The following is a 13,405-nucleotide window of genomic DNA, read 5'->3' as shown; positions in this document are numbered from 1 at the left end:
GTGGAGCACGGCACCCGGGCTCCGTGAGTGGCCTTTGAGGAGAGAAGAGACCGCAGCTGCCACGTTTGTCCACTCTGACCGCCCTTGTCACCCGCAGTCCTGGCCTCGGGTTGGCCGCGGCTGTGGATGGAAGGGCGCCGGCTAAAGCGGGCCCAGCAAGGGGTCTCGGCAGAGGGTCTGCTGCAGTGAGCACGGGTGCAGGGACCTCAGAAGGGCATCAGGGTCACGCCTCCCTCCGCATCACCCGCATCGTCCCAGGTGTCCAGTGTCCTGGAGGCCGAGTGAGAGGGTGAGCACTGGAGGTGGGCGCTGCCTCCTGCCGGAGTCTGGCTCTGAACTGGACACGTGTGTTACAGTTTCCATTTCTTAGTGTGGAAAGCATCTAAATTCCTGCATAAAGTAGTTTTTGTAGATTTAACTCAGGCAGAAGTTTATCAACATACATCTTTTTATAACGTGATATAGTTTCAACTGCGGTTTTGTCAGAGACATCTAAAAATGCATTCTTGTTAGGTTAGCATCCAGTAAAGTTAGGGTATAGCGTTCAGTCCTCAGCCACTGAAAACGCTTGTGTAGAGCGGACGGGTGTAGTCAGAGGGATGCGGGCCTGTGGGCGTGTCCATGGCGCGAGACTCCTGAAGAGGCAGCTTTGGTTAACGGAGCCCGCTGTCAGTGCCTGGGACATTGTTTGTAAGTATTGGGTTTTTCAAGCCCTCTTTTCATTTATCCCAGTGACTGAAAGTAGAATCTCATTCTTAACGTTTACTGCTCACTCCTCCCGTATGATCTGAACTTGTCTGAAGTTTTCTCGAGCACTCAGGTGATGTGCAGGTCGACCTGAAGGTTCAGTGCAGGTGACTCAATCAAGAAGAAAAAGCTGAAGAGAAAACACGGTTGAGTTTAGCTTGTAGATCAGGGTAGCAGAATGTTCCACCTGATGTCCAAATACAGTCACTCTTAGTTTGAAAACATCAAAATTCAAAGCTTAGAAATGGTGCTTTTATGTCAGATGAAAAGAAATACGTATTTAGTTCAGCAGACAGTAGAGCTGGGAGCTCTGTTGTCCAACCCAGAGTGGCACACCCAGGGCGAAGTGTTTGTTTTCATCTAAGGAGACTCCAACCCAGGGCGCTTCTGTGTCTGTAATTTCCTCTCTAGAAATCATGTTTCTTCTTGTGAAAAGGTCAAGAGAAGAGGAAATTTTAAAGCAGTTCTGGTTTGTCGCCATCGGTGGCACCTCTCAGTTTGCCAGTGCAGTTTGAGAGGGGAGTTTTGTCACGGGTCATTGACCGCAGCTGGAGTGTGAGCCTGTTTCCTTCCACACCTGAGTCTGATCCTGCAGGAACACGGCTTAGAAGAGCTGAGTTATGTTGCCTTGTGATTCCTTTGTTTTTAACAAACTCCGTCGAGGGAAGTTCCAGTAACGTGTTGTCCCTTCCTCTTTGAACCCCCGCCAGGTGTTCGCGGTCTCCAAGGAGCTGGTGCCCCGGGTGCTGTGCAGGGTGGTGGAGGCCGTCTCCGAGGAGCTGAGCCGGCTCGTGCAGTGTGCCTCGTCCTTCAGCCGGAACGGAGCCCTACAGGTGCCCCCGCCTCAGCTCCGGCTTGAGCTCGTTGTGTGAAACACCGATTCGGGCTTCCTTCCCCAGTCGTGGGATGCATTCGGGCTTTGTGTTTTCGGGTGGGTCTGCTGGGTGCAGATGAGCCGCGTCTCCTGCGTGAGCATCCCCGTGGTGTCCCCGCCCCAGGGCTTCGGTCCCGTTAGAGCAGAGCGAGAACTTTGTGATGCTCATCAGCTATCTGATTGCGGATTCCTTCCAGAGCTCTGTGATTTTCTGTTTGTTCTGCAGTTGTCTTTGCTACGCTCAGTTTAACAGGACATTTTTAGCCCCTCACTTGTAAGTGGTCTTTCCAAAGCATTCGGTGTTGTTCGCAGAGGAACAACCAGTACCTCTCTCTTTCTGCTCATACTCCGTTGGTTTACGTTGCATTTGTTTAAATTGTGTAATTACAACAACAAATGTAACTTATGTAAACCAGATGATTCTTGGTTTGTGTGTGACAGACTGGTGGGAGCCACGGTGTGTGCTGGGGTGGGGTGTGTCCCTGAGGTGGAAAGACTGCACAGCTCAGAGACCGTCCTCCTGCCCCGCTCAGAGTCCTGCAGTCCATCATCTCAGCATCGCCCCATGGAGAAACCCTGGACCCGCTGGCGGTCACTGTCCACTTCCCTCCCAGCCCCCCAGCCACAGCCGGGCACCTGTCTGTGCTTTGCCTGTTCTAAACATGCCATAAAAGTGGAATCACATACAGGGGCTTTTGTGGTGGCATCTTTCACTGCGCGTGTTTGCGGCGTCCAGCTGCGTTGTAGCAGCTGTCGCTCCTTTCTGTGTGACGTTCTGCCGGGTAGACGTACCGTGCAGCCTTTGATGGACGTTTGGGTTTGCACTTTTTGGCTGAAGTGAAGACTGCTTCTGTGAACTCTTGTTCCGGGTGCTCGTTTCTCGGGTGTGTACCTGGGACAGGCTGGCGCTGTTCCGTGGCTGCTCCGTGTTCAGCCTTTGGATGAACCTCCGGACCGCTTCATGGCAGCCGCTCGGCTTTCCTGCAGCAGGTTCTGCAGACCCGTTGCTCCGCGTCCTCGCAGCACGGGCGGCCGGCCCAGGGCGCGTGCAGCGGTGGCTCGCCCTGTGGGGTCATCTTGCTTTTGTGATGGCATCCTTTGCAGCACAGGAAGTTCAGGTTACCTGCTTCTTCTTTTGCTGTTTGTCCCTCTGTTGTCATTTCCAAGGAGGCAGGCCGAGCCTAACGTCACAGACGTGTCCTCCTGCTCCCTTCTGAGTGTGTTGTAGTTTTCTCACCTGCGTCTGGGTCTGTGATCCATTTGGAGCTGGTTTTTGTTTTCAGGGAGGGACCGACTGCAGTCACTTTCCGGTGCCCAGCACCCTGTGTCAAAGGGACGTGCGCCCCACCGAGCGGCCGGGCCCTTGTTGAACATCGGCCGGTGATAGCCGTGGGCTTGGTTTCTGCACAGTCAGCCCTGCTCTGCCAGCCCCTGTGTCTCCCGTGGGCCGGGGCCCGCGGTTCTGACAACGGCAGCTCTGTTGTAGGTGTTGGCATCAGCGGGCATGAGTTTCTCTGACTGTGCTGTTCCTTTTCCGTGTTGTTTTGTCTCTTTGGAGTTAACTTACCAAGTTTTGTTTTTAAAAAGAAAAGATAAAAAGGGGAAAGCCAGCTGTGGTCTAATAGGCATCACAGTGCGTCCGCAGAGCCCGGGACCTGGGGTTGACGTCGGGGTGCCTGGAAGGGCTTGGGTGTGAGGAACCCCTTCCCTGAGTCATGACCTTAGACTCCGCTTCCTCTGCGAGCTGCCGGGGGGCTTGCAGGTGCCTTTGCGGCGGGCTGCTGGGCAGCCGTGCTCAGCCTGGGCCTTCAGCGCGGGACCCCTGGCCCCTGCCTTCACATGGTCCCGTGTGTCTGGAGGGCCGTTTCCAGTAAAAGGAAAGTTGTCCTGGCTGAGTGCTCTGGGCTGTTTAGGGGGTGTTCTCATAACCAGCAGTCGCCACGGCAGAGGGGTGTCTGTGTGGCTGCGGTGCCCTGCCGGCCCCAACCTGCCGGCCCCCTCCCTGCCAGCCCCCTCCCCGCCAGCCCCGTCCCCGCCATCCCGGTCCCCGCCATCCCGGTCCCCGCCAGCTCCGCCCCTGCCAGCCCCAACCTGCCAGCCCCGTCCTCACAAGTGACAGTTCCCACGCCTTCCCTTCTGTTTGATGATCTACACAGCTCCCTGTGGTCACCTGCCCTTCTCTCACCTCCAGGCGAGGCTTGAAATCTGCGCTCTGAGGGACACTGTGGCTGCTCACCTGACACCTGAAAGCCGGTGAGATGCTGACTGTTCTTGTTCTAAACACTCTTTGGAGGTGAAGCTGTTGGTAAAGATGGCTGAGCAGGGTGAACACCATGACCGTGTGATGCAGCAGGGCTTATATTTGACCAAGGATTTAGTTAAAAAGCGTAGGCCTGCAGTAAGCTGCAACTCCTGAGCTGATGCTCTGCAGCTCAGTGTGAAGGAAAAAAGGGTTTCATGTAATTGTTTCTCATTCACCAAGTAAATCGTAGTCGCATGAATGATGTAGCAGAGGGTCACATACTCGTGTTAAAAAGGAGAAAATAAGAATTGAGTCAGTCTTCATAGCAGACTCTGAGGGCAGTTCAGGCACTGTAAGTGTCAGCATAGGAGGAAGCCTTGTGGTTTCTGTGCAAAGTCTTGTAGTGGAAATTTGATGATAATTTTTAGCTGTTTTGAATGAAAGTCAGGATTTCCTATCATTGAAACATCAGTAGGTGAACTGAAACAGCTAACTACTTGCCCATAGAAAATTGTTTACTCCGTTAGCAGCATTACCTGGGAAATAGGGCCGTGTTGCTAACGTGCCAAGTCGTGCACAAGCAGAGCGCCTGTGACACTTTGTGCGATGTTCTTGCTCATTCGCTTCCAGCTTCTGGTGCTGACTGGTGCTGATCCTGACTGTCGGCACCACAACGAAGAGACTTCTGCCCCTTTTCCCACCACGTGAGGGCTGGCCAGGAGCCCCCTCTGCCTTCCCAACCACGCTGTTCTGCCCTGAGTCCCGAGTAACGGAGGCTGGAGGCCCCACCCGCGGTCCGTGGGCACCTCGCTCTGCGGTTCATTCCCACCGACCGGACCTCTCGTAGCCCGACTTCCTCATCTGTGGAAGGAGGATAATAACACTTTGTAGACAAACTTTGGGCGAATTAAAGGAGACAGTGTGTCGAGACCTCACCACTGTTGGGTGTAAAATAAAGATAATGGCCTGCTCTTCTTTCTTGCTGACTGAGGAGAGGTTTCCGAGAAACAGAACGATGTCAGGTGGAGGCAGAGACACGTCTCCACGTCAGGAGCGGGGAGAGTCCATCCCCCCCGGGAGGGGGGCTGAGCGGTTCGAGTTATTACCAAGTAATGTCCCTAAAATGCTTTTCACTTGGTTCCGTAACTTTTTTGGTACTTTGTACTTTACAAAGTTGAATATACCAAATTGGCGGTTTTTTAAATTCACTTCTTTTTCTATTTCTCATGAAATGAAATGATGTTGGACTTTTAAAGTACGTATATACCTGCATCTCTCCGTGATCCCGCAGACTTTAGACATGGAGACAGCTAAGCAGAGGCGTGTCCGGTTACTCTGCAGTGCTGGCTGTACGTAGCTCAGGCCCCGCAACGTGTCTGCACTGGAGAAGCCCCGCTGGGTTCAGTTTGCGCAGGATCAGCCCTGTCTCCGCTTAGTTCCCTCCCTGCTTGCCAGGTGCTTTTCTACACAGTAAAGGCCCCTTTAAAATTTAACACGTCCACGCTAAACTCATCCGCCATGAGCAGTACCTGGTGTAAAAATCGGTTTCTCGCTCGCTTTTCAAGTTGAGTGCTACCTCCTGGTTGAGTTTCTGGCCTGCTCCTGCAGACCCGTGCTCTCGCTTTCACTCTCCCTCCTGCTTCTGCTGCCTCGGGCCGTGTGCTTCTCTGCACTCGGACAGGCTTCCCACTGACGCTCCCGCCCTGCGGGCTGGGCTCTCAGGCTCAAGGTGCTGTGTCTCTGTGTTGCAGGTCCAGTTTCAAGCAGGCTCTGGAAGCCCTGCCTCAGCTTTCGAGTGGAGCAGATGCAAAGTAAGTTCCGGGCTGTCCTCGAGAGCTCAGACGGCCACACAAGGTCTGTTTCCTAAATGTGCTGTTAACAGCCGCGGCTCCGTCTGAGAGCAGCGGTGCTGGGCACCATCAAGTCTGCATTGTGACTAAATGTGGCCAGACCTTCTGGGTTTGTGACAGTCTAGAAGTTAGTTCTTTGCTTGCTTTAAGCGACTGGCACAGGAAATTTGGTAAGGAAGTTTATTTTGACTCATTCAGTAAACTGTCATTATCCTAAATTTCAAGAAGAAGGCGCTTAAGAGAAATGTCAGAGAGGACAGGGAGTGCGGGGCTCGGGGCCAGCAGTGTGCACCCCGCCCCGCCCGGGGAGAGGGCTGAGGGTGTCCGTGCAACGCGTCTCACCGGCGTCCTGCTGGTGGTCTCAGCCCCACCTGAAGCTCTGCTGCTTGTGCAGCAGGAAGCTCTGAGCTGAGGCAGAACGAGGCCAGGCACATGTCGCAGAGTCCCAGCCACCTTCCCTTGAGGCGGCGTTCACGTGATGGAGGCAGGACGGGGCTGTGCTGGGCTGGGGGTGGAGGGGGGGCAGTGTGGAACCAGGAGGTCGTCTCTTGACCCCAGACCTGTACCTCTGGTCTGAAAACCATACAGAAATGTCGGCCCAGCTAAGGAAACCAGTTGAGCTGTTAGCGGAGTGAGAACAGACCCTTCAGCTCGGCCCCGCCCAATATTTAAGGGCAGGAATGCAGAGTAAGAGGACCGGAGAACAGGCCAGAAGCTGTGGGGCGGGGGTGGTGGTGAAGGTGGCCCAGGGCCACGCTGGCGGGATTGGGGCCTTGGAGCATGGCGTGGGCTGTGTGCTCAGCAGCAGCGTGGAGGGTGGGTTTCAGGGTCTGTGGACTGAAGGTGCAGGTGCGAACACCTGGGCAGCTGCCCGTTCTGGGGAGGGATCTAGCTCATCTGGGGAAGGGGCGGGAGGGTTGTGTGTGGAAGCGTGTGCTCCCTCTGCCCTGTTGCTGTCATTGAGCCCAGAATCCACCTGTAAATGGCCCTTCTGCGGGAGAGGCCCCCCAGGCGGCCGGGTCTGGTTCTGAGCGGGTCTTGGCCCTCTGCAGGCTGCTGGAGGAGCTGCTGGGCCGGGTCCGGAGCGGCATGCACCTGCAGCTGGCCTGCTTCCAGGCCGCCCCGCCGCCCAGCGCGAGGACCTAGTGCCCTGCCGGAGGCTCCCTGGGCCCAGAGGTAGTTCTGGAAAGCTTGGCTGGGGGTGCGGTCTCTCCCTCTTTCTTTCCCTGGAATTGGTAGCCTAGACGTCGGTGTATGTTTTATTTCAACCAAAACGCCCGAGCAGTATTTGCCTTGGCATTTGTTACTACGTTAGGTCTGTGTGACTTTAAAATACCTTTCTAAAAGAGAGATTTTTCCTTTGCTGAGTGCTGGTGGGAGTGGCTGCGGGAGGTGCTTCCGGGACGCCCGGGACCGCCCTGAAGCATTTTCCGGGTTCTCACTGTGCCCCAGGAGATTGAGGAGAGATTTGGAGAGTGACGTTTGAACGTCGTGGGAGCTTCTGCTGTCCTGAGCTGTGCAGCTGCCCTTAAAACTTTATTTCACACAGTTGGCTCTTACTCTCCTAAATCAAGCAGACTTTTAGAAAAATGTGTGGCCTGCATGAAAGGCGTTGTATCTGGGGGGATTACTTGTGCCCCAGCGTCGGAGTTGATTTTGCTGCCTGGTTTTTATGTCGGCAGCGCTCGTGACGTCAGGCTGCTTCTGTGACTCACCCCGAACGCGACGTGGGCTTCTCGTCGGAGGTGTCCCTGCAGAGCCCACCCTGCCCGCGCCCTCCCTCCGGCCCCTGGCAGCCCCTTCCCCCCAGCACTTCCCGCCCCAGCGGGGTCTGCTCTGGCCGCGGTGGAGGAGCTGCTGCAACTCGCTTTACCAGAGCGGGCCAGGCTGCCGTGACCGGTCTCAGAGGCAGCTCTGCTACCTGACCTCGTCACGCCGTTTGCTTCAGACGGCTGAGTCAGGGTCTGTGTTTCTGCAGGGTGTCCCAGAGCCCCTTCCCACACTGACGCTCACGTCTGTGTCAGGATGGAGCCCTGGGGCCAGGGTGGCCGTGTGCTTGTCCGTCCGGTGCCTCAGTCACCGTTGTGCTCGTTCATTTGGTGTCTGGGGGGGAGTCCTAGCAACTGGAAGGGAAAGTTTAATCTTCTGCAAACATCTGGATAAAGCTTACTAAGAAACACACAGAGTGTTGTCTTTCCTAAGTGTGTTAACCCCTGTATCCACCATGCTCGACATTTTCATTAGCGAAGTAGCCTTCTGTGCATGTGGTTCTCACACTCAGAATAAATGCTTCCATCCCGGTTCACTTTTCGTCTGTCTGATCATTTTTCAGAAAGCATTTACCAGGCGTCCCGGCTGACCCTCCTTCCGCCAGGCCCTGTCATGTGCTGCCCCTCCCAGGGCTGTGTCTGCAGATGTCAGACCCTGGGTTCCAGGTGAGGGAGTCAGGTCTCGGGGAGCTTGGTGGCATCTCTGCATCCAGCGAACGGGCCTCCTGCGTCCCCCCACCAGGCAGCACGGGGTACTGGAGGACAACGAAATCTCAGTAAATGGGGAGGAGGTCAGAACTTGCATGGCTCGGAGTAGGGAGTGGGCGCCTCAAGCCGCAGACCCGGAGGAGAGGGTTCAAGGAGGGCTTCTTGGAAGAGGGGATTTCAGGAGCCGCCTGAGCTGCAGGAGAAGCACCAAGTGTGCAGGCGGAGGGCCTGAGTGTGACGACGTCACAAAAAAGCCGTGAGGAAACCAGGACTTGGGGCAGATTTTCTAGAAGGTGAAAAGAAGAGTTGAGGGTCCCGGAGCTGCCTTCACACTGTCGGGCCCACTGTCGGCCTGGCCCTCTGCGCTCCGGAGCAGCCTGGGCGTCCTGAGACTGCGTCAGCGCCTTGGGAGGGCACATCTAGAAAGGACGCCGTGCAGGCAGCGCCGAGGCACTGTCCTGTCTCCGTCCTGCACGGTTTCCTGCGGAAGGGGGATGGCACGGGTGGCGCTCGGTTCTGATGTGGTGCAAGACGCCGGTGCGCGCCCGTTCCCGTCACGCACCCCGAGGATCAGCTGACGGCTGTGAGTGTCGTGACACGCGTTCTCAGCAGCTCCCACGAATTTCGACCAGCTGTTAAATCTACGTGGGGTTTCTAAAGCAAGTAGAGCAAGGTGCAGTTTACTTAATACACACTTAAAATGATGGTCGTCAGCGTCTCCGTAGCCGTGCGGTCGTAAAGGCTTCCGTGTGGACTTGTGAGCCGGGTCGTGTGCTTGCTGTGCACACGCGGAGCAGCGGCCTTCGCATCAGCTTGGCTTCGCGCGCGGCGTGCGCGCTCTTCCTACTAGAGTCATTGTGTGTTTGCGCTGTCCCCTCATTTTCTGTTCATCCACACTTTTAATCCACTTCCCCGTGTGTGTCGCTGGACAGTCTGTCTGTGCCTGCCCAGGTTATAAATTCATAACAACAAGCGCTCTACGAGCAGAGCTGGGCCTGCGGGCGTCCTGTTCGTGGTGCGGGCAGTGAGCTGGCAGCACCCCTCCACCAGGCCGGCCGGGCCCTGGCCCGCGGCCTCTCTGCACTGGACCCCTGGCCTCCAGGCTCGAGGAGCGCTGGCCGCTGCTGAGACCGTCGTGGTGGTTACAGTATTTCTGCCACGTTTTCCTTGAGTGTTCCTGCCCACCTGTCCCCACACCTTCAGCCTGAGGACCCAGTGGGGCCAGGTCACAGGAGTCAGGAGCAGGAGGCCGACTGTGGGCCTGTGAGGTGCAGATGTGTCCGGGGTGACCCTCAGGAGGTGGAGGCCTGGCTGTGAGGAGCTCGTGAGTGGCCAGAGAGCTGTGAGGGCAAAACCAGAGACGCTGGAGACCTGGGCCGGCCCTGCCAGCTGCACTTTGTCTGCGGGCCACCGCTTCCCTGAAGACCAGGGCTCCAGCCTTGCAGGACGTGCGGCTCTGAAGGGTCAGCCTGGCAGACCATCCGCTGCCCAGTGGCTCCCCTGTCCATGTGCCCCTGCCCACCTCCCCCCCCAGAGTCCCCTTTCCCTGGCCCTGCAGACTCGGGGACGTCCCCATCCCCCACGGCTGGGACCCTCCCCACGGCCCTCCTGTGTTTCCTCCGTGAGTCCCTCTGACCCCCGGCCCCTCCACCCCAGCCCTGCGGACTCCCTCCAGCCAGTTCCGCCCGGCCGGCCTCACACCTGCCCCCCGGGAGCTCCCTCTGCCTCGCCTCCCCCAGCCCAGCTGCACTGCCTTCCCTCGTGTCTGGCACCTCCCAGGAAGGGGAGTGTCCAGGAGGTGAGTTTCTGAAGCCTGACTCGACGGTGGTCTGTGTGACCGCTTGGCTGGACAGGAGTTCTGCGTTGGGGTCTCTCTTCCTCGAATCTCAGGCCTGGCGTAGAGGGGTCTGTCTCTGCGTCCCTGTCTGTCGGGAGGACCTCCTCCTTTTCCGTGTTCGTAAGTTCACCGTCTTGTTCTGGGTGTGACGCCTTTTTGTTCCCAGCGCTCAGTCTCATGTCTTTTGATTCCAGGGGTTTTTCTTGAATTATTTCTTTGAATCTCCTCTGCCCCTGGTGGGTTGTTCTTGTCTGTTTGTTTTTTTCCCTCTGTTTTCAGCATTCGGATTCCTATCCTGGTCCTTTTTTAAATTTTAAAAATCTTTCCTCTTGTTCTCCTTGTCTTTGTCCTGTTTTCTGCGAAACGTCCTCATGTTGTGCTGCCCTGTCGGGTTCTCAGTTCTGCTGTGTTGCTTTTAACGTATGGGAAGCTTTTGTTCTTCGGATGTTCTTTTCATAGAGTCCTGCTCATTTCTCATTTCTCTGGGAACAATAATACTCTCCTGGAAGTTGTTTTCCTTTCTTTTTTCACGGTCTCCAGTTGCTTTATTCTTCTGTCTCATGTGTCACAATGAATGTCACAAGTCCTCTTCAGATTTCTAGCAAGCTTTGGGCATCTCTCCCTATCTCCACAGAGCACCAGAAGCCCGAGTCGGATGGGGCGCTCCCTGCAGCGGGTCGGGGAGTCGGATGTTAGCGTGCTTTGGTCACTTTTCTGGGGCTGATCAGATTTCCCAGGCAGGGCTCTTTTGAGCCCAGGGCACGTGGCCAGGGCGGCACCCTGCTCTCAGCTGGGCCTGGTGTCGTGGGCGCCTGCTTTGTGCCTTCCGCTGCTTGGCTGTGGGGGTGCAGAGCCCCAGGGACGTCTGCCCTCTCTAAACTGACCACCTTCATCCCCACTCCAGGAGCCCCTAGACGGCAGCTGCTTGAGCCCTTGGGGGTTTGCAGTGTGAACCAGGCTGCGTCTTTGTTCCTCGCGCTGACAACTTGGGATGTGTTTCTACTCACCCGCGCACATGGCAGCTTTCAGACTCTTGTGGCTACTGCTCCCTCCCTTCCTCCATTTTACTTTGAATCTGTCTACACACTTAACTGTGTTATTGACTGTCCGTGTATGACGTATGTTACTGTTACATGCAGTGAGTGACTGTATTTGCATGTCTTCAGTGTACGTCCTGGTAGACACAGACACACACGCAAAACTGCTCCGTCATATTTGTAGGGTTTGGTTAGAGCGAAGGTTAACGTGTGGTTTCAATCTGTCGTCTGTAACTGAAAGTTCAGGCTGTTTGTTTGTTTGCTTTGCTTGCTCGTCACAGCAAACTGCTTACACGTGCAGTCTTCAGACCTGCTGCTCGTTGGATGTGATCATTCACTGCAACCTTTAAAACCTGAAGGAAGTGTTAGTGGAGGGAAGCCGCGGGCTCCCGCTTTGATGGCCCACTCCCCGCCCCTGGGTGCCAGAGGCACCAGTGCAGAAACCGTCTTTTACTCCCCAGTCAGAACAAAGCCCCACAGCACAACAGTGATGCAGTCTTGCCGAAAAGCCAACATGGAACGTCTACGCCTGCGTCAGGAGATACAGAAGAAGATCACACGAGCGGACAGTCGGCAGGGTCGGCGCAGGCAGGCGGCGGGCGCGGCGCGGGTTCGGGTCCAGACGCTGCGGCAAGTGGGGCAGCGGCACAAGGCAGGCACGCGAGCGCGGGTTTCACGGTGTCTGTGAGGGCTGCGCTGACACCGCGCTGTGAGTGCCGTGGCGTTGTGCCTGAAACGCGCTGAGCGTCATCTGAGCCTTCACGGGGAGCTGTCACCTGTTTGCTGGTGGAGGGTCCGGCCCCGGTGTTGACAGCTGCTGACTGATCGGGGGGTTGCTGAAGTTGAGGGGGGAGCTGTGGCAGTTTCCCAGAGTAAGGCGCTGTGCCTCCTGCGTCGGTCGACTCTCGGTTTCTCTAGAGACTCGCTGCCGTTGGCAGCATTCGACCCACAATAGAACCTCTTCCAAAACTGGAGTCACTTCTCCCAACCCTGCCCCTGTCTTGGCGACTGAGTTTGTGATGTATCCTGAGTTCCTCGTCACGAGTGACGTGAGGCGCTGCCCTCGACACTGTGGGCCGTTCACCAGGGGAGACCGGGCGCGGGGCCGCAGGCAGGTCTAAAAACAGTGAAGTGCTTAAGTCGTACAGAGGATCAAGTTAGAAGTCAGTAACAGTAAAACAGTTAGAAAAACTGATTGTTTGGAAGTTACGCTGCACACTTTCAGGTAGCTCATGAGTTGAGGAGGAAGTCACCAGAGAATTTAGGAAACACTTAGGACTGAGTGAAAGATGAACAAACTAAGAGAAAAGTGAAACGTCACAGCTGAGGGCACAGTTCAAGGGGTGCTTAGAGCGGGTGGGCAACTTCAGCTGCCGTGCCGGGCAAGGGAGCCGATGCAGATCAGCGGCCGAGGCTTCCAGCTCAGAAGCCTGGAGCGGCGCAGGAGAAACCCCAGGCTGTGGGAGGCGGGGCAGCTCGGGGCGTGCCCTGGGGGGTCCGAGCAGGCTCCTCCACCTGGCACCGGCCTGGCCCGGCTCCGCAGCGGCCGGGAAGCACTTCCCTCCCGGGGGTCTGCTCACGCCTCTGCACGCGGACTCGCTCTGTGCTGGCTTCCAGCGCCCCGGGGAGCGGAGCGGTCGGCTGCATTACACACGCGCGAGCGTGTGTGGACGCTGCTCAGGAGACATGCTGAGTAAACGAAGCCTCCTGGGAGGCGCACTTCTCCTCCTTGAACCTCCTCGAGCTGGGCCGCACGCCTGGCCCCCACGCCTGGTCCGCATCCTCCCAGCCCCGGGGGAGCCTCCAGCAGAGACCGTCGGCTGCTCTGCCAGTGACCTCGTCCACGCAGCCGCTGCAGAGGTGGGAGGGCCAGGCTTGATTTCTGTTTGACTTGCTCCTGAGGAGGCCCTTGGAAAATCACCGTCTTTGTTCTGCAGGTCTGTTTCCCCTTATGAGCTGTCTGCATTATTTCTAAGATTTAATCAGACCCTTGGGAAAGCCAAATGTTTTCTGCCTCAAAACAAATTCTGGTAAGACTGCCACAAGGAGCATCTCTGATTTGCCCCTTAATTCTCATGAACTAAAGTCTTTTTTCTTAGCTTCTGGATTCTTAAAATAATGACTTAGAATCTGGTCTTAGTGACGAGAAGGCAGCCATCACGGAAGTCTGAGACTTTGACGGCACTGCTCCTTCTGAGCCCCAAGAGCCTCTCGACAGCTGTCCCAGCACCCACGAGGGGTCTCTCCTCGCCCGTCGGACCCTGCAGGCTGCCTGGGCTGTCTCCCCGCCTTGAATTAGGAGGTGTGGCCGGAAGGACAGGTGTGCTGCGCCGAGTGTCTG

General features: G+C 56.4%; 1 protein-coding gene across 9 annotated transcripts in view; it reads left to right on the top strand.

Annotated features, from left to right (window-relative positions):
- Positions 1 to 13,405, top strand: part of EXOC2 (exocyst complex component 2) — a 142,848-nt gene that overhangs the window by 112,027 nt on the left and 17,416 nt on the right. For 5 of the 9 annotated variants that reach the window (XR_012500855.1, XR_012500856.1, XR_012500853.1 and 2 more), the window contains 3 exons: positions 1,458 to 1,580; positions 3,813 to 3,874; positions 5,615 to 5,674. Coding sequence is in view for 2 of the 9 variants with exons in the window: in XM_074347970.1 (XP_074204071.1) it covers positions 1,458 to 1,580; positions 3,813 to 3,874; positions 5,615 to 5,674; positions 6,766 to 6,859 (339 nt within the window). In the remaining 7 variants the exon portion in view is untranslated. Of the gene's footprint in view, positions 1 to 1,457; positions 1,581 to 3,812; positions 3,875 to 5,614; positions 5,675 to 6,301; positions 6,401 to 6,765; positions 6,890 to 7,165; positions 7,374 to 7,395; positions 8,019 to 13,405 lie in introns of those variants that run through there. The other 4 variants (XR_012500857.1, XM_074347970.1, XM_074347971.1 and 1 more) reach the window with 4 other exon arrangements.

This window comes from Camelus bactrianus, chromosome 20 (assembly GCF_048773025.1).
Source record: "Camelus bactrianus isolate YW-2024 breed Bactrian camel chromosome 20, ASM4877302v1, whole genome shotgun sequence".
Taxonomy (NCBI): domain Eukaryota; kingdom Metazoa; phylum Chordata; class Mammalia; order Artiodactyla; family Camelidae; genus Camelus; species Camelus bactrianus.
Note: the sequence above shows the minus strand (reverse complement) of the source record. Positions and strands in the feature narration are given on the sequence as shown.